Here is an 18,762-nt window from a genome sequence, read left to right as displayed (position 1 = left end):
AGCAGGCTCTTCTCGGATACATAACCCTGCACCAAAAACTGAACCAGCCGGTGGCCGTCACCGTGCAAGAAGCGGAGACGCCCGATCCCGACCCTCAGATCTCGTGGGGGGAGGCAGTGATAGACGGACTGACCAAGTCCCTCAAAGGAAAAGGAAAACGCCTCGTACAACTCATTCAGAACGAAGGAGGATCCACGCTGGCTTTTAGTCGGAGAGGGGAAATGATGAATAACGGAACGACGGTGTCTGGCACTCATGCCTTGGACCTCATCAAGGACATCCTTTCCAGATCGAGACCCGGGAAGATTCGTCCTCGAGGGTGGGGTGAATTTGCTCTCGCCCTCTCCCGGCTAAACCCTCCCAGGGATTTGGTCGCCGACGGGGTCAGTTGGGAGACGATGCATCCTGAAAGCGTGGATGAGAGCACGCTAGCCACCTCAACACCCGTCAGATCATCTAAAAGAAAGCATAAAAGAGTCAAGGCATCCTGGGACTGGCTCAGTCAGTATCCAGATTAGTGAACGGTGTGGAGCCGTTAAAAAGAATGGACTGGCTAAAACTTCCCACATTTCATCTTCAGTTTCGAAAGTTAAGGTGCGTCTTGGCATGCTGTAGAGGTAGCATCTATATCAGGGGTGTGGATGATGTCGACGGAAAAGGAGCTGGAAAACATTTATCGCAACGCCGATCATCCTGGAGGTTTTGGTGGAGCCGAAAACCTGTATCAAGCTGCGAAAAAGGAGGGACTGAAGGTCAGCAGAAGAAAGGTCAAGGAATTCCTTCAGAGTCTTCCGACCTACACCAAACACAAGCCACTTCGGAGGAGATATCCCCGCAATAGGGTCTACTCTCATGGAATCGATTTCCTCTGGCAGATCGACCTCGTGGATGTTTCTCGATTTTCCAGAGTTAACAGGGGTCACAAATTCATTCTGACCGTGATCGACGTGTTTAGCAAGTATGGCTGGGCAGTGCCGTTAAAGAATAAAACGGGGGTTTCCCTGGTGAAGGCCTTCAAGCATATTTTGAAAGGAGGACGTTTCCCTTACAAGGTGCAGGCTGATCAGGGGACGGAGTTCACCAACAAGAATTTTCAAGCCTTGCTCAAAGAGAACCACATCAGCTTTTACAACACCAATAACGAGACCCACGCATCGGTGGTGGAACGTTTTAACCGGAGTCTCAAAACCCGCCTGTTTCGCTACTTCACGGACAGGAATACCAGGAAATACGTGGATGTGTTGCCAGAGTTTTTGAGTTCTTATAACGCGAGGACACACAGGAGCATCGGTGTGGCCCCACGAGAAGTGACGGACGAGATAGAATTGCAGGTGTGGAATGAGATGTATGGTAATCGCCCTCCGCCAAAGACCAGGTTCCGGCTAAACGTTGGAGACCACGTTCGCATCTCCATGCTTGCCCGACCTTTCAAGAAAGGGTATTTGCCAGGCTGGACCGAGGAAGTCTTCCGTGTGATACAGCGTGTGCCTCGTCATCCTCCCGTGTATCGCATTTCAGACCTGGCGGGTGAAACGTTGCAAGGGACTTTCTACCACGAAGAACTCCAAAAAGTTCGCCTGAAGGAAGAAGACTATTTCCCCATCGAAAAAATATTAAAGACTCGGAAGCGTAACGGGGTCAAAGAATATTACGTCAAGTACCTGAATTGGCCCGAGAAATTTTCGGGCTGGACCACGGATGTAAAACGGCTACAGCAACGACCAACATCCCCATAAAGAGCTGTCAAGCAGCGAGGAACGTCATTTCATCAAGATGGCCGGAACGATAACGACGCAAGATTCTTTTTTCATCACCCTACCGTCGAACAGCAGCATAGAAGAATTTCCGGACAACACGCTGACAAACTTCAAAGTAAAACTCCCCCAACCCGTGCATCTTGCCGGAGAATACGAGTGCGCCCTCGTTGACGCCTCTTTCCCGACTTCGTGGTATAATCTTATTACAGAGGAGAATCATCCGTCCAAATCAACGGTACAATACATTCGAAAAAGTCGGTATTTCCAAAAGCAACTCAGAGAAGGTTACTATTCAAACATCGAAGCACTCGTGGAAGAAATCAGACCGAATGTACCGGAAGGAGCCACTGCCGAAGACTGTCAGATCACCATCATGGAGCATGCGGAAAAAATCCTTTTCGACTTGAGCGATGGATGTCAGCTGATTCTGAAGGGGAAAATCGCCCGCATGTTGGGATTCGAATCCGATATCGAGGTGATACTGGGTCGAGTGATCCCCCCACGAACCTACAATCTGAACCCCATCGACAACCTTTTCATCTATACGGACATCGTGGAGCACGAAACCGTGGGGAACAGCCTGGCACCCCTACTCCGGGCTGTCAACGTGGAAAATCGAAAAGGCATGCAACTCTCGGTCCATTACCACACCCCCCATTACAAACGAGTTCAAACAAAAGTATTTGACACGATCGAGATCGATATAAGAGATGGAACGGGCGAGTCGGTGCCATTCACGCGTGGAACCGTCATCCTAACGATTCATCTTAGAAGAAAGGCTCCCAGTTACCTGTAGACCCGATGGCAAGACGCAGGAAGGTACAACGGAAAAAACAACAACGACACCGTCTAGCGAGGAGAAAGAAAAAATCGAAGGTGACCCTGCACCGAGTGAGACAGGTCATAAAACGTCTGGAAAAGATGGGCAGAACCCATCGGCGCAGACGCAGAATATAAATGAAGGTGTGTCTAGGAGGAGGTATCATTCTACCGCTTACGATCCGAATCAACGCCACAGATGATGGAGCTCGTTTCTCCGGCAGCATACGCAGACTATTATGGACGTCACCAGAGAGGGCGTGGGCTTCCCGTCTTTAAAGGCTCGCCTTATCAGAGGGGTCACGGTTTTGGCGGCATTCTATCCAGTTTGTTCCGGTTGGCCATACCGGTAGGGAGAGCAGCTATCACCACTGGGATAAAAGCGGTTCCAAAAATCGCCAAAGTTGGTGCGACCGCTCTCGCCAGGAATGCGCTGAAGACCGCCATTCCCGTCATCAAGAAAAATGCTCCCAAACTTGTCAAACAAGCCATGAAGGCAGGATTGGAATCGGGTATCACATCCGCCCTGGACAATATAACCGACAAGAAGCAGCCGTCACGTAAAAGGAAGCGTCGAGAAAGCGGAAAGGCGGGCGGATCCAAGAAAAGAAGAAGAGAGCCCATAAAAGGAGCCCCCCAGTCTGCACCGAGTCACAGTCGTAAAGTAGCCAGCAAACGTCGTGCATCACGCTCCAAGAAAAAGTTTGACGACATCTTCGATTAGAACAACATGGCACTCGTACACGAAAAAAGCTGTCCTTGCACAACCAGCGCGCTGGACCTGTTCACGGTGCCGCCGACCCAGCTGGCGGTCGAAGACGGGTATGCCGTTGATTATCACCCCATCGCTAACATTGACAGCGGTCCAATCGAATTTTTTGTGTCGGGCAGCGGAACGGAATACGTCGACCTGGCAAAAACCTACCTTCAAGTGAAAGCTAGAGTGGTGAAAGCCAATGGCGCCAACTTGGAGCCGACGGATAAGGTTGGACCCGTAAATCTCTTCATGCAGTCCCTCTTTAGTCAGGTGGATGTCAGCCTGAATGAGAAAATCGTCACACCTTCTATGCCGACCTACCCCTACCGGGCCTACGCCGATGTCATGCTCAACTATGGTCCTGCTGCGCTGAAGTCTCTCTACACCATGAGCCTCTTTCAAAGGGACACTCCGGGCAAGATGGATGTTGCAGAGCCATCCCCAGAAGATGGTGATGCCGATGAAAACGAAGGATTGAGTGCTAGGTACAGGTACGCGAAAAATTCGGCCTTGATCGAGATGATCTCACCCATTCACGCCGACCTCTTCTTTCAACCCCGCTATCTCATCAACGGGGTAGATCTTCGCGTGAAACTCATACGTCACAAGGATGCGTTCAGCCTCATGACCAACACTCCGGCTTCTGGCTACCGTGTCAAGATCGAAAGTTGCACCCTCTACGTAAGGAAGATCAAAGTATCGCCTTCAACGGCCTTGACTCTAGAGAGAGCGTTGGAGAAGACCACGGCCAAGTATCCCATCGACCGCGTGGTCACGAAAGTGATCTCGGTCTCGACCGGTCAGATGTCCCTCCAGCAAGATCACGTGTTCTTAGGCCAGCTGCCGAAGAAGGTGGTCGTGGCCATGGTCGACAACAGGGCGTTCAACGGGAATTACGAAAAGAACCCGTTCAACTTTCAGCATTTCAAGACCAATTACCTGGCCCTTGATGTGGATGGGAAGCTCGTCCCTAGCAAACCTTTCCAGCCAGACTTCGAAGGTGGCACGGGAAAAGAATACCTGCGAGAATATTACACCCTCTTTTCGGAGCTTAATAAGCTCGAAATGCAGCCCGAACTCTACATTTCGAGAGATGACTACGGTAGAGGGTTCACCATGTTTGCTTTCGATCTGACGCCCACCGGAAATTCGGAAGGAAGTTTCAACCTCCGAAAGAACGGCAATCTCCGTCTGGATATTCATTTCAAGGAACCGCTCCCCAGGACCATCAACATCATCGTCATTGGAACTTTTGAGAACGTGGTCGAAATCGACAGAGCTAGAAACATCCTCTACGACTTCAGCGTGTAAAGATGAACACCAAGGAGATCGCCAACATCCTCGGTAACGACAAAAGAGCATCCCTGATATTTGCCGGAGTGTATCCTTCGGATAAATTGCCGATGGATAAAATCAACTACCCGTCGGCGTTCGTCGTTAACCTAGATAGAAGCCACCAGGAGGGATCGCACTGGATTTCTATTTTCTTCGACCGGACAGGCAGGAGCGAAGTATTCGACAGTTACGGAAAACACCCTCTACCCCCTGACATTGGCCACTTTCTTCGCCGCCATACGCTCCGGGGAAGGCCGAGACACAACCCTCGACAGCTCCAGAGCTATTTCTCGACCGTATGTGGCGGGTACGCCATCTTTTACATCTTGCACCGAGCCCGGGGAATTCCCATGGAGACGATCATCAACATGTTCGATGTGAAGGACAAGGGGTACAACGATCGACACGTTCAACAGTTTGTGAGCAAGCATACCAATCGACAGCACCCGATGTTAGACGCCAAGTTTGTGCGCGACCAGTTTGCCCGTGCCCTTTACAATAGACGCTATTAAATGGGTTGTAGAAAGAAGTTTCACTTTGTATTATTAACGTGATATAGCTTAAGCTTCTCGTCATATTTTAAAAACATCTTATGCGTATGCACGTCGTATGTTTAAAATATTGTCGATGAAAAAAAAAAAAAAAATGTAGTTTAGCATAGCATGTTGAAAAAAAAAAAAAATCCTTATGTGTTCTCATAAGCGAATAAAAAGAAAGGTTTAAAATCGGATTGTATTTTTTTTTTTTTAAAAGAGAGAAGTTCAGTATTACATATTTTGTAAAAATAAAGAAATGTAGTTAAGCCTCGTATGTTGTATGAAAAAAAAAAAAAAAATTCCTTACGTGTTATCATAAGCGAATAAAAAGTAGAGTTTAAAATCGGATTGTGTTTTTTAAGGAAAGAAGCTCGGTATTGCATTTTTTATTTTAAAAAAAATTAGTTTAGAATCGCATGTTGTATATATAAAAAAAAGAAATTTCCTTACGTGTTATCATAAGCGAATAAAAAGTAGAGTTTAAAATCGGATTGTATTTTTTAAAAAGAGAGAAGTTCAGTATTACATATTTTGTAAAAATAAAGAAATGTAGTTAAGCCTCGTATGTTGTGGCATGATGAGTTGAAAAAAAATGAAAACGTGAGTAAATTAAAAGAAAAATCAAATGATTGCACTGCAAATGGTTTTAAAGAAATGTAAAACGAATTTCCAATAAAGATTTCGAGTTATTTCCTCTCCTATGACTTTGCATCATTTTCGCATTTCTTTGTGTATGTGTACAAAAGATAAATAAAATAACAAAATGAAAAAGAATAAGAGGGAGTGTAGATGTATGGTGCACTGAAAGAGGCAGGAGCGGAAGACATATATATTTGACGGATATGGATTTAGACAGGGGTGAGCTATGTAAAGAGAATGAGAGGAAGCCATAATAATGGGTTGTCGAGAGGTAAAAACAAAAGCATTAATGGCCTACGGAGGGTTAGTTGGCAGAGAACCACTTATTTTCATATCATTTGCATATCCCGCCAAATTTATGAACATTTCACGATCCATGGAACATTCTCGCAAAGCTCGAAAATGTATAAATAGGCTGGCATTTTGAGGGAAGGGGAGAACTGTACTACTCGAGCAAGCAAGCAAGCATGGAGGTTCCCGACTCAAGTTCCACGTCAAGCCAGCCGTCGCTGTATGATCTTTTGCCTGACCCTCAAGATATCGACTTGGCGAATGACCAGCTGTCGCTCCGGGCGATCACGTTAACCCTTCACAACGGGATTCTCCTGATCACTTTACCAAATGGCAGTATCATGACCCTGTCGGGAGGCAGTACGCTATCAATCCCCATTTAGGTGACTGATAGCAAAACAAACACAAACGGCTCTATTCAGAGCCACCATATATTCAAGAAAGAATCTAGTGATTTAACTCTTTTTTATTTGTACATCTCTTTCATCACTCTACATGCAATGTCTTATTCTGTCTGTCTCTCTCTCTCTCTCTCTAATCTCCTTTTAAACACGGTTGTAATACGATTGAGCTCGCGCCTTTGTTTTTACACCCCTTTATTACGCGTACTCTCATTATCTCTCTCTCTCTCTCTCTCTCCCTCTATCCACCTTTGACTCTTTCTTCGCATCATCTATCTCACCTAACCAAAAAGAACAACATTTTTTTTTTTTTTTTTTTGTTCAACTATTCGCTTCACAATCACTTGAGCCCGAGCAGGAATAAAAACAAACAATACCGAATCAAAGATACTGATTTTGTATCACAATTTATATACAGCGATCACATTCAAATGGATTGTAAATGACATTTATATACAACGAACGAATTTATGTGGATTGTGGGTGACATTTAAAAAAAAAAAAACAGCAACAACAATATTAAAATTTAATGTTTTTCATCGTTTAAAAATCTGCTATTTTGTCTTTTTTTTTTTTCATTATTTTGCTTAAACAGAATAGTATTTTGGAATATAATTTAATGGTTCATATCGTCCATGCTTCTTGCTATAAACGGATGCTGATTAGTGATTAGTGCCATGAGTTCACAGTTTCATGCAGTCAAAAATGGTTCCCGATATAACTTGTCGAACATGGTCCCGAAGTTCCGGTAAGAATGTAAGATTGCCGCTTTCGTAGAGTTCGACGCAGAGATGCGGATCTTGCGCAAAGATGTCCAAAATGTTTCGAAGAAGAATGTCGATGAGGTCGGCGTCAAAGTAGGCAGGCGTTGTGGTAGGACATATGTCTCTTACAGTTGCCGCATCTTTCCACCTCTTTACAAGACTGTCCCGTGCAAAGCAGGGTTCTAGTTCACAAATGGCTTGACGAATATTTTCCTCTTGTTCGTGCTTCTCATTTTCGAAACCGTCTCCGTAGTTGAGACAAAAATGATCGATTCGCGATGGCAGATCCTCCAGACATCCTGTGCACGATGGTGTCGTGTTAACAAGTTCGGATGCGATGAAATAGACAAAAAGTCCGATGGCTCTGACATGTTTTGCATGGAGCAGTTCAGCCTCCTCGGCGTCTCTTTCGGCATCTGTAATTAAGATTGACGTGGCAGATTATAAGTCTAAACGAATAAAATCACTCTGCAACATTTTCCATCAAAGTCTACTATTCGGTGTGTACCGGCGTCGGTTTGATTTTCTTGACGGGGCGATCTGATGGTGGGTACAGGACGGTGGTTTTCTTCTTTACGAATCTGTCCTCCAACTTCCTGAATTTTTCTCTTGTTTTGGCTTCCGCGTCCCGCACGCGTGCGTCGATGTCTGAAATGTTATGCACCAGATCTCTCCACTCTTCCACCCTCAGGTGGATCCCCTTCTTGGTGGGGTACCACTGGAGTATACCGTCGGTGTTGCTCCGGTAAAAGTACTCCCTCACCGACACAAAGACCCCACCTCCAAGAGTTTGCACCGCGGCAAAGCGGCCCCTTTTTCCTAGAGAATATCCATGTTCTCCTTTCGGGAAAAGAGGCTCCGGGAAGTCTGAATTCTCATCCACCATAAGGTAACTCTCACATTCCTCACGACTCTCCGTTGATGCTGCTTCGTCCTGAGCGGCCTCCTCCTCCTCCCCTCCATAACGGGGTTTGAAAATCTGAGTCCCGTACATTCTCGGTGCGGCGTGTGTCTGAAACACATCTTGGTAAGACGTAGCAGGATCTCTGGAAGCAGCTGATGATGAAGGTCGATCCTTCTCAGCTTCGTACAAGTTGCTGTAGGCGTCCATCGTCAGATTTTTACTAGCAGGTGTGAACAGTGACGTTCCCATCAGAAATGCGACTTGTTCTCGGTTTACTCCCATCATTTATAGGCGTGGGCGCGGGAGATCACCCCACGCGGAGGTTAATTAAATTTCCTGTAGATCGAGTCCCTACGTGGACTCATATCCAATTAAGATGGCGTCCCCACGCGGAGTCATTATCCAATTAAAATCGCGTCCCCGCGCTTCATTATCCAATTAAGATGGCGTCCCCACGCGGAGTCATTATCCAATTAAAATCGCTTCCCGCGCTTCATTATCCAATTAAGATCGCGTCCCCACGCGGAGTCATTATCCAATTAAAATCGCGTCCCGCGCTTCATTATCCAATTAAGATGGCGTCCCCACGTGGAGTCATTATCCAATTAAAATCGCGTCCCGCGCTTCATTATCCAATTTCCTGTTTACCGCGTACCCAAAGGTCAAAGGTCATGATTGACCGGAAGGTGGGGTCACGGGGTCAACAGTGACCGGAAGTTGGGGTCAAAGGTCATGCGGTCAAAGGTTATGACCGGGTCAAAGGTTAAGTAGGTCAAAGGTCAAATTGGATGAGGTCTATCCATTAACTACTAATATGCAAGTTGTTGTGACAAATAATACCATAGAGCTTGTACGGGTTGAACTACATGTAGCCTATTATGAAACGGTAATTGCTATCAGACAAGAAGGGGGTAGAAAAGACAATATCTAGACGACACAATACAGGTTGGCTTGTGCTTATGACACTTTTATTGAAAACATAAAGTAAAGTACAGGTGTTTTTTTAAATAGACAATTACACATATTCATCAAATACATCAAAGTCCAAGTACCTCAAGTTTCAAGAATTCTATTAAAAATGGAAATGAAATTTACGTTTTCATGCGAAAGGGACTAAATCGTCTTTTGCTTATTCTTCATAAATCTATGTTTCCATAAATTCGAAGTTCTTCTACGATGTTTAAGAATCTTAAGCAACAAAAATTACAGTTAAAAAGATCCTGAAAATGCAATTTATTTTATAAGATTTTATAAGCATATTTAATTGAGTCCGATGTCTTGCATGAAAAGTCCCGATGGGTAACAAACGAATACCAGGTATAACGTAAACATCATGGTACTTCTCTCCCGTACGTAGTTACATGTAGAAAATTTGTCTGATAGAGCAACAACTTGAAATTGATTTTCTTACAAAACGGATTATTTTTTTAAAAACGATAATAGATATCAAAAGCTCGTATAAAATTGAATATATCTAGAGGAATTCTTAATTGTCATTTCTGGTGCCTTTATCATAATGACTCTTAAACATAGAACTTCCTGAATGGAAACACATTTTCTTCGAATAGACAGACCAAATAGGCATCCCTAGCTTCCTAAAAGACATACAGTAGAAATCTGGAAGTGGTGCTCTAATTTGAAGTTCCTAACTTGCCGTTGGAAAGGAAGTTTGCAATTGATTTGATTTGTGCGAAATGGGCAAAAGTGGGTTTAGTTCAGTTTTGCAAGTAAACTTTTCATATTTTGACTTCATATATCTTGAAGTATTATGATTTGACAAATAATCATGTAGTGTCGTGACTGGATATGCTCTTCTGAGTTTTCGTTGCGTTAATATTTTATCTTTCAGATCGAAATGGTATTTGGAATGGAAAGATCTTTTTGAAGAAACAATAGAGTCAGTTGCTTGATACTGATCGATTTAATCGGTCAGATACATGTTCATCAACTGATTATTTTGACGGTTCCATGACATTTACTCCGACGACAATTGCTCCGCTGTGAATAACACACACTAATGAATTGCCAACTTCAACCCTGGTTATAACACTGTACCCAATCATAAACCTTAGTCTAAACCTAACATAAAACCCATTGGAACACTTAACCCTAAGACAAAATAAAGCCAAGAGAAATTGTCACAGGAGCTATCTGAATCAGGTGTAATTAAAGGAGAATGAAACCCTTGAAACCAGCTGAATCCATATCACAGAGAAAAATCAAAGAAACATATTGTTGAAAGTTTGAGGAACATTGAATGAATAATAAGAAAGTTATGAGCATTTGAATATTGAGATCACTATTGCCATGTAGATCCTCCCATTGGCAATGCGACCAAGATCTGTGATGTCACACACGTACAACTCCCTCATTACTTTAGTACTTATTTCACTTATATTCTCACTTTTATAGAGTCTATCACAAGGTGCGGTGTTCTCTTTATATGAGAGGACAAGTACAGAGGTTTCACAACATTATATCATTGATGAATCGTTTGTCATATGATTAGAATGAGCAAAAAGAGATGTTTTGGGGTATATTTTCAGTGTCCAAAAGGGGAGAGTTGTTCATCTGTGACATCATAGATCTTGGTCGCATTGCCAATGGGAGGATCTCCATAGCATTAGTGATCTCGACATTCAAATGCTCATAACTCTTCTATTGATAGTCCTATTTTACTCAAACTTTTGTTGATCTTATTCTTTGATTTTTCTGCTTTCACAAAAGCTAACTTGCTCCAAGAGTTTCATTCTCCTTTAAGTCAAAATAATACTTACAACAGTACATGAAAGATTCGTGTGATTTATATCTATACAAATAAAATAGGATCACAGCAAATCGCACAATGTAATGCGGTCTTTGAAAATCTATCTAAAATGTTTATCTAATATCTAATATATCCCTTTTGCTGAGCTCTAAGAATACTCTTGAATTTCTTATAATAGTCTTCACGGTACTGACACCCGGCCTTCAACTGAGAATTAACACATAAAACACGTTTATGATTATACTATGTTTATATCATCACCGACGTTTTAGAATTTATGAACATTGTCAAAAACGTCCATTTATGTCGATATTCATTGAATTTTAGACGAATTTAAACAAAGGATTTTCAGCATGTTCAGTGATTAAAGAGATGTTCAGGGCTGAAGATATGTATATCTCAATATAGTCTTAGTATAAAATTCACAGAGGAAAATGCTGAAAATTTGATCTAAATCGGATTTAAAAAAAACGAAGTTATTGAATTTTAAAGATTTGTATTATTACGGTGAAACAATTCTAGGCATGTCTTCATGAATATTCATTAGGTAGGCTGATGATGTCATATCCCCACATGTTCTTTTGTATTTCAATGTAAAATTGTTCTACCAAAAAATAAAACATTGACAAGTGATTAACTGCACTAGTTATTTATCGCTGCAACCTATTTCATCATAAAGGAGACACATCATTTATACATTTGTGAAATAATTAAAAAAAAATATCATTTCATGTAATAACATGAAAAAATGAAAGTGGGGATGTGATATCAACTGCCCACCTAATGCATATTCATAAAGACATGCCTAGAACTGTTTCACCGGAATAACGAAAATCTTTAAAATTAAGTAACAGTGATATTTGTTATCCGATTTGATAAAATTTTCATATTTTTTTTTAAATTTTACTCCATTTATTTAGATATAAATATTTTCAGCCCGGAGCATCCCTTTGAAATGACATTCAAAAGGCCATTGTCATGTAGATTCAGAATGTGTATGTATGACAAACTCTTTTTTTTTGTTGCTTTTTCAGTTTGCTTCCCAGGGCCATGGTCTATAAAACTCTATATAAAGGTTTATCTGATATCTGATGTATCGCTTTTGTTGAGATCTAAGCATGTCTTTAAGTTTCTTATAATCGTCTTCACTATACTGACGTCCGGCCTTCATCTGTGAAAAAAAAAACATAAACAAGTTTACAATTATATTAGGTATCATCACCAACTTTTCTAAGTTGTTCAGAATGAAAATTAAAATACACTATATAAAATTTCAAATTTTACACAGGAAAAACTGTGGTGTTAACCGGTATAAATAGAGGACCACACCAGTTATTTTACACCGGTGTTAAATTGGTGGTGTTAGTTTTACACCTCATGGTTGTTACACTGACACTCTTTGGTGTTATGTTCAATCTCTAGGGTGTTATTTTAACACCTCAGGGTGTGGTCCTCTATTAACATCAATTGGTGTCAGTTTTAACACCACAGTTTTTACAGTGAATACTTTTACAAATTTAGGAACATTGTCAAAAATTCCATTTATGTCTATTTTAATTACGGTATTACGGCCATTCCACGTAGATTCAGAAACTATGTGTGACTAGACCATTCATTTTTTGCTTTTTTCAGTTCCTCAAATAGGTATAATTATAACAATCTGGCGTATGCGAAACATGTAAATATTTCTAGATCAGTGTTTTACTATGTTTCGATGGTATGGGGAGGGGGGGGGGAATTCGACCTAATTTTGACGTCATTGTGTCAAATCAATTAAAAGAGATCTAGATATCTCTTTTTCTAATTCTCCTGAGTTCTTCTATTTTTTGTCCTCTTTTACTACTTGAAAAAATACCCGCGTGCGAAGGAAATATTGACATCGTCTTTATTTCTTATCAATGTTAAAATGATAATAGTATTGAGCTGTCACCCACAGTCATGCGCAGCGATTTTGGTCCTGGAGATAGGGGACCCTCTTTATTGGATAATGTGTAAATTTCTCATTTCAAATAGGAGAAACACCCCCCCCCCCCCGCCCTCCATCAATTGCTGCCCATGCTCACAGTTATCTCATTATCTAAACTCACAAAATTATGTTGGCAATGTGAAAACAATTAAACCGACGAAATTCTATGCGAAAACAAATTGTAGTATGTGCTGTTTGCGAAATGTGTGTGAAAGAGGTGAATTATCGTTCTTACCTTTTTTACTGCACCAAACTGACGATATATAAGATCTAACGCAGAGGGCGCTGTTTCTCTGACCTTTTGCTGCTCTTTAGCTATCTCATAGTACGTCTTGGGTGATGTAAATTTTTTTTGTTTGATAGAAGGAAGCTTAGTGAGTTCCGATGATCTGCAAGAAATTAGTAGCATTAAAATCAGTACCAGACTCGGAGTGCATTATATGAAAGCAATTAAATTGTTTTTTTTTTTTTATATATACAAACCAAGTAAACACTGAAATAGTAAGAGCACTGAATAGAAAAAGGATCAAGGAAAGGTAGATCCACCAAAATACGCAATCGAAGATGCCGCAAAAGAGGGAAAAGAGATTACAATAAATTAAGAATATAAGATAACGGTAAAGAAGAAACAAACTAAAGAGGTTATGAAGTGTGAATCGTGGCAATTCAAGAGGCGAAAGACAATAAGGTCCATTTTGATACATCTTGACTGCTTAGGATTGCCTCACACAAAATGCAATCTGATCTTTATATAAAATAAAATAACATTTTAATCAGACAGCTTTTTTACTTCCATGAAATGCTGGATATCGTTCCCGCCGCAAACATTTGTTTCATACTTTAAAATGAAGGAATTTATAAACTGTATTTATACCTCAGCTCCGTATCACCTTCACTCTTTGATCGTTGTCTCCCTTGTCCTCTGATAGTCTTTGTTGTTGATTCATGATGTCGCTTCTGTCGTTCCTTTGAACTCCTCCGTTGACTTGAAGAGGATTGAATGTCTCTACGGCTTCTAGCTGGTGAAACTGACGTGTCATCTCGACCGATACCTTCCCGTTGTTCATCTAAAAATCGTGGCAGCTTTGAATTAATAGGCCTTAGTCGAGATTCTACACCCGCTGGGTGACTACTTTCATATCTTGGCATCCGCAATGACCTGAATAAAACAAAAAAAATATTCACGTCAAAACTTAGAATGTGTACTTTGAGTGAAGAAGAAATCAGGGATTCATTTGGGATGGAGGTGTTGCAGCCACCTCACATTTTTAATTGATAAAAATGGAAAAGCGATATGGAGAAGCCTAGAACGTATAGGCTTACGGACAATTTATTTAATAAAAATTACATCATCTGTAGGTTGTCTTAACCACCCTTTAAAATATTCGGGCGCCGCCCCTAGAAACAATTGCAAAAGAAATGTTTACATCCTGACAAAATACAGTTTGAAAAGGTTTTAGAAACAGGTTAGTCAAGCTGATAAAATTACACCATCATCGGTCTAAACAGTATTAAAACCGCCTTATAAAAGAAAACCATTGTAAATCTATTTAGATTCAATTTTCCACATTATGAAACCATTCCTACTGGACGATATTGAATGCAAACCCAATCATGTTACTAAACATACCAATAATACTTTCTAACCCAAGTAGACATTTTCTCACCAACGTAATGTTCTTCATATATGGTCATCAAAATTTGATAGAACATTTACGGAAAAATATATTATTGAAAGTTATTGTGGGTTAACATTGTGGCATAACATGATTTATTTCTTTACCCTAACAAGAAACTTTTTGATTTCGCTGCTCACTGAGACATAGGTTTCATAAGCAATTTGAAGTAAATCCTCTTGGTCCAGAGCGCTGGAGAAATCTGAAGACATTCGGGTACTCGAACATCTTTTGGTCTTTGGTGAAGAAGTTCTGACATCATTCATCAGCTGAACTGCGCCTTCCTCCGTGACGTCACCTATATGTTCGTTGTCAGTACTGTCCAAACCACTCTCCTCGAATACATCCCTTGCGTTCTCGTTCTCAGACAGTTCTGAATGATAATCGCGTTCCTTTTCGTTATTATCGTTGTCAGATTGTGGTATACGAGAAGAAGCATTATCCCAAGCTAGTTCTGACTCTTGTTCGACACTTTGTTGAGAAGAAGTTGCTGTCTCTTTTGCATTATGGATCCGCTCTGTAACAAACACATTTCTTTCACTCTCTGTTCCTTCTTCACCATGCTCCAGTGCAGGTAACTTTACACTCTCTCTTCCAGCTGACTTCCGACTCGATCCTGACATCAATATACCATCTGCACCTTGCTCCATTTCAGTCATTGTAAGATTGGACCTAGAACCTAACATTGAGGAACCCTCTTTATCCATGTTATCTTTGATATGTATGGATCCATCATCTGGTGAGATCCACCTAATCTTACTATTACTGCCATTTTCTTCTACGGTCTCTTTCCCTTGACCAGTGATGTTTACCACCGTGTGTCCACCATGATGAGTCCGGTTGTTTGTGAGATGTATATTTAGCGGAATGGCCTCGATCACCTCTGCTTGTCGAGGATATCGATGACATGACCGCTCCACTCCTGTGAGTATCCCCAAGACGGGGAAGTTGCAACTGTGAATGCCGACGCGACAGAAGAAGATGTCTTTCTCGTTTTTCCTTGAATTTACGGTAAAGAGAACCAGGTCCTTGTGAGTTGATTGCTAGTCTTTTTCGTGCTACCGAAAGTGGCGCTCTACTTCCAGGAGCGAACTTGACGTCATTTTGCTGATCGTTGAGCAGTAATTTCTCAAGTATTGTTCGATAGATAGGTACCTGCAAAGACATATATGTGGTTTATGAATAAACAGAAATCTACCCAAAATGGTGTAAAATTATTGAGGATGATTCACTGCCACTGCACTCTGAATTTGCTAATGGTTAGTTTTTTTATTGAAAAGAATTTGCTCAGCCATTAAGACTTTCACAAAGAGCTTTTTGGCAATCTTATTTTTACGTTAAGTTCTTACATGATTTCAAAGTAAGGATAATAGAAGGTAAATACTACAAACCTACTTAACGGCTGTTTGTAATAATACATACAGATAAAGATAAAACTAACCGACCATCTTATATTGCTCTTACAATGTTTTCATGCCCTTTTTTAATGTTTAAGTTTTGTTAAATAACATATAAGAAAAGCAAATCAATGCAAGTACGTGGTCATTACTTCCAAAATCGAAACCGCGGTGTATTTCAGCTATAATTTTCAATCCATATCTTTATTAATATCGATAGAACCATCTTTTGATGGGCATATTGCATTGAACGTGGGATAATGTGGTACTACATGGGCCCATTGTCTGTGACATTAAATATCCCGGATTTCCATCCAAACGCTGTGACAAAAATAAATGATAAACTGACCAAATTCTTATCAGAAGCAAAAAATAACTATTATTTTTTTCTTGATTTTCACTAGAAATGAGCTATCACGGACTTGGATCATTTTTATATGAATGTAATCAGTTTCATTCAGTTTCATACCTTTTCATTTCTAATGCGTTCCCATCTATTTTGTATCTTGAAAGCCACCATTGCTCTGATCATCTTTACAGTTTGGGGATGTCTGCGCATGACGAGCTTGTGAAAACTGCGCATTTCAATTTCATATGTGTGTACAGGTTCAATACACGTGATAGTATGGGTGTGTTTACACAGGCCGCATACAGCTTCGATATAACCTAAAAATAAATAAATAAACAAGAATGATATATAATATAAATAATGTATCCAGGGTAGCTGCTTAAGGTCTAAAAACATGATAAGGCATGGCCCTGGGAAAATGGTTTCGGCTGGAGAGGTGATCTGACCCATGAAATCAATTGCCAGTCATCCAAAAATAATCCACATTAAATGCAATATCGATTCGATGGACTGTAATGATCTATATATATAAGCCTTCATTCAGTAAGTATTTCCTCACTCAATATGTACTCGATTTGTTTGAAAAACCATTTTTCTTATCCATGTCATAATCTATTTTAGGTACTGCATTTCGAATATCTCCAGCCATCAGTCGCAATATACATGCATGTATGGTGCGGGTGTCGCGGGAAAGGATTTTGCACACGAAGAGCAGATCTGTAGGTAGATCTGTTATACTAATTTGTTATTCGTAAGAAGGGTCAATATAGTGTGAAAATCAAAATACATATTCATAGCAAAATGCACATAACTTTATGATACCGAGCTTAGACAAAAGATAATTGTATAAAGGATATTGATATCGATTGCATTTTATATAGTGTAGCACAATTAGGCACTTATCATCAAATTGCACTTGTTTTCGAAATGGTGTAATAAGCTTATTATTGTTCGAAAATGGTGTTAGGTTGTACGTATACATTCAGTGATATGAAATTATGAATAACCTCGTGATCTATCAATTTGTGAGAATTCAGAATAATTGTGTTTATAATGATGATAATTGGAGAAAAAAACCAAGTTAAATTCCTTTGTAATTTTGAAATTCTTTCATCTTTAGAATATAATGTAGAGACCTCATTGGTTATTCTAAGAGTTGGGCAGATTAACAGTGGAAAATGACAAGAATACCGTTGGTTTTGGAAAAATACTGATTTATAAAATTTCAGTGCGTTGTCGTATGGTATATCTTTGAAAATACATGTACTGATTATCTTTGTAGGGGGGCTGATTTCTAGTAAAATCGGTATATACAGCAACTACTTTTTTATATTTATCTTTAATTGAAGAGACTTATCAATATAATTTAGACTATAATATATCCAAATAATAATGATGAGCTAATGCTATTTTCGACATGACTGCCATGCCCAATGTTTCAAGAAAAATTATAATATACGTTTCTGAGGATATGTGCATGATCTGAATATTACTATCTCTTAATATGATATAAGTTGTAATTAAAATGAGTTGTATATATTCATCATGAATCATAAATTAGGAAATTTATTCAAGCTTATAAAGTTGTGTTTTTGAGTAGCTGGTAATGGTAGCCACTTATGAGTAGTTCTTTTATACTTGATGTATCTCCGCCTATTAAATTTATATGTTTCATGTTAATTTTGGTTTTGTGTAGAAGCAACATGACGTCAGTGGGACCTTTCCCTTTGATTTTTGTTTTGTTTTTTTCATTTTCTATCAAACTTTGACTCTTTTGCGTGAAAAATATTGTTCTGGGGAATGTTTGGCATAAATCACAGTCTCTTCTCTTTTGTCAGTTTATATTTACAGCAGGCTGATTTCGAACAATAACTGGAAGCAAAAGGTTGTTATTGTTGAGCACGAGAAACGTATTGGGAATACCCAATTTAGTCACCGTTTCACAAAAGTTTATAGTCAATCGTAAAATTGCCACGGTTGTTCATGATTGAATGTACATAATTGGTTAGAATAATCACAATGAACCAACCAGAATCAATATTTACAATGATAAATTGATTGTAAATGTGTGTGCAACGGGGCCCTGATCGTAGATGTTGTACATTGGACTCTGTTGTTAAATCACTTCTTTATGATTGAATGCAGACATACATTAAATCTCGTTTGATTTGTTCAATAATATATGAAGACTTGTGAACGTTTTTAAAAAATAGAACTACACTGATCGGATTCATATTGTGACTGAGGTATATGTTATATGTATTATGTGAAAGCGATCAATTTCACGCACAAAATTTACTGCAATGTGATATGACTGATCGTAAGATTTTATTTCAATATGTTACAAGACACTGCTGGTGGTTATTGATGAGAGGGATGTAAGGGAGTAGAGCGAGTGGGAGAG

At 40.2% G+C, this 18,762-nt stretch overlaps 1 protein-coding gene across 1 annotated transcript; it reads left to right on the top strand.

Moving 5' to 3' along the window:
* The first annotated feature begins 3,306 nt into the window (after positions 1-3,306).
* On the top strand, positions 3,307-4,644 carry LOC129263356 (uncharacterized protein F54H12.2-like). The gene has a single exon (XM_054901268.2). The coding sequence runs from the start codon at positions 3,307-3,309 to the stop codon at positions 4,642-4,644; it is 1,338 nt and encodes a 445-aa protein (XP_054757243.2).
* Positions 4,645-18,762: the final 14,118 nt, after the last annotated feature.

This window comes from Lytechinus pictus, chromosome 6, assembly GCF_037042905.1.
Source record: "Lytechinus pictus isolate F3 Inbred chromosome 6, Lp3.0, whole genome shotgun sequence".
NCBI classification, from domain to species: domain Eukaryota; kingdom Metazoa; phylum Echinodermata; class Echinoidea; order Temnopleuroida; family Toxopneustidae; genus Lytechinus; species Lytechinus pictus.
The sequence above is the reverse complement of the archived record's forward strand: the minus strand, read 5'-3'. Positions and strand labels throughout refer to the sequence as shown.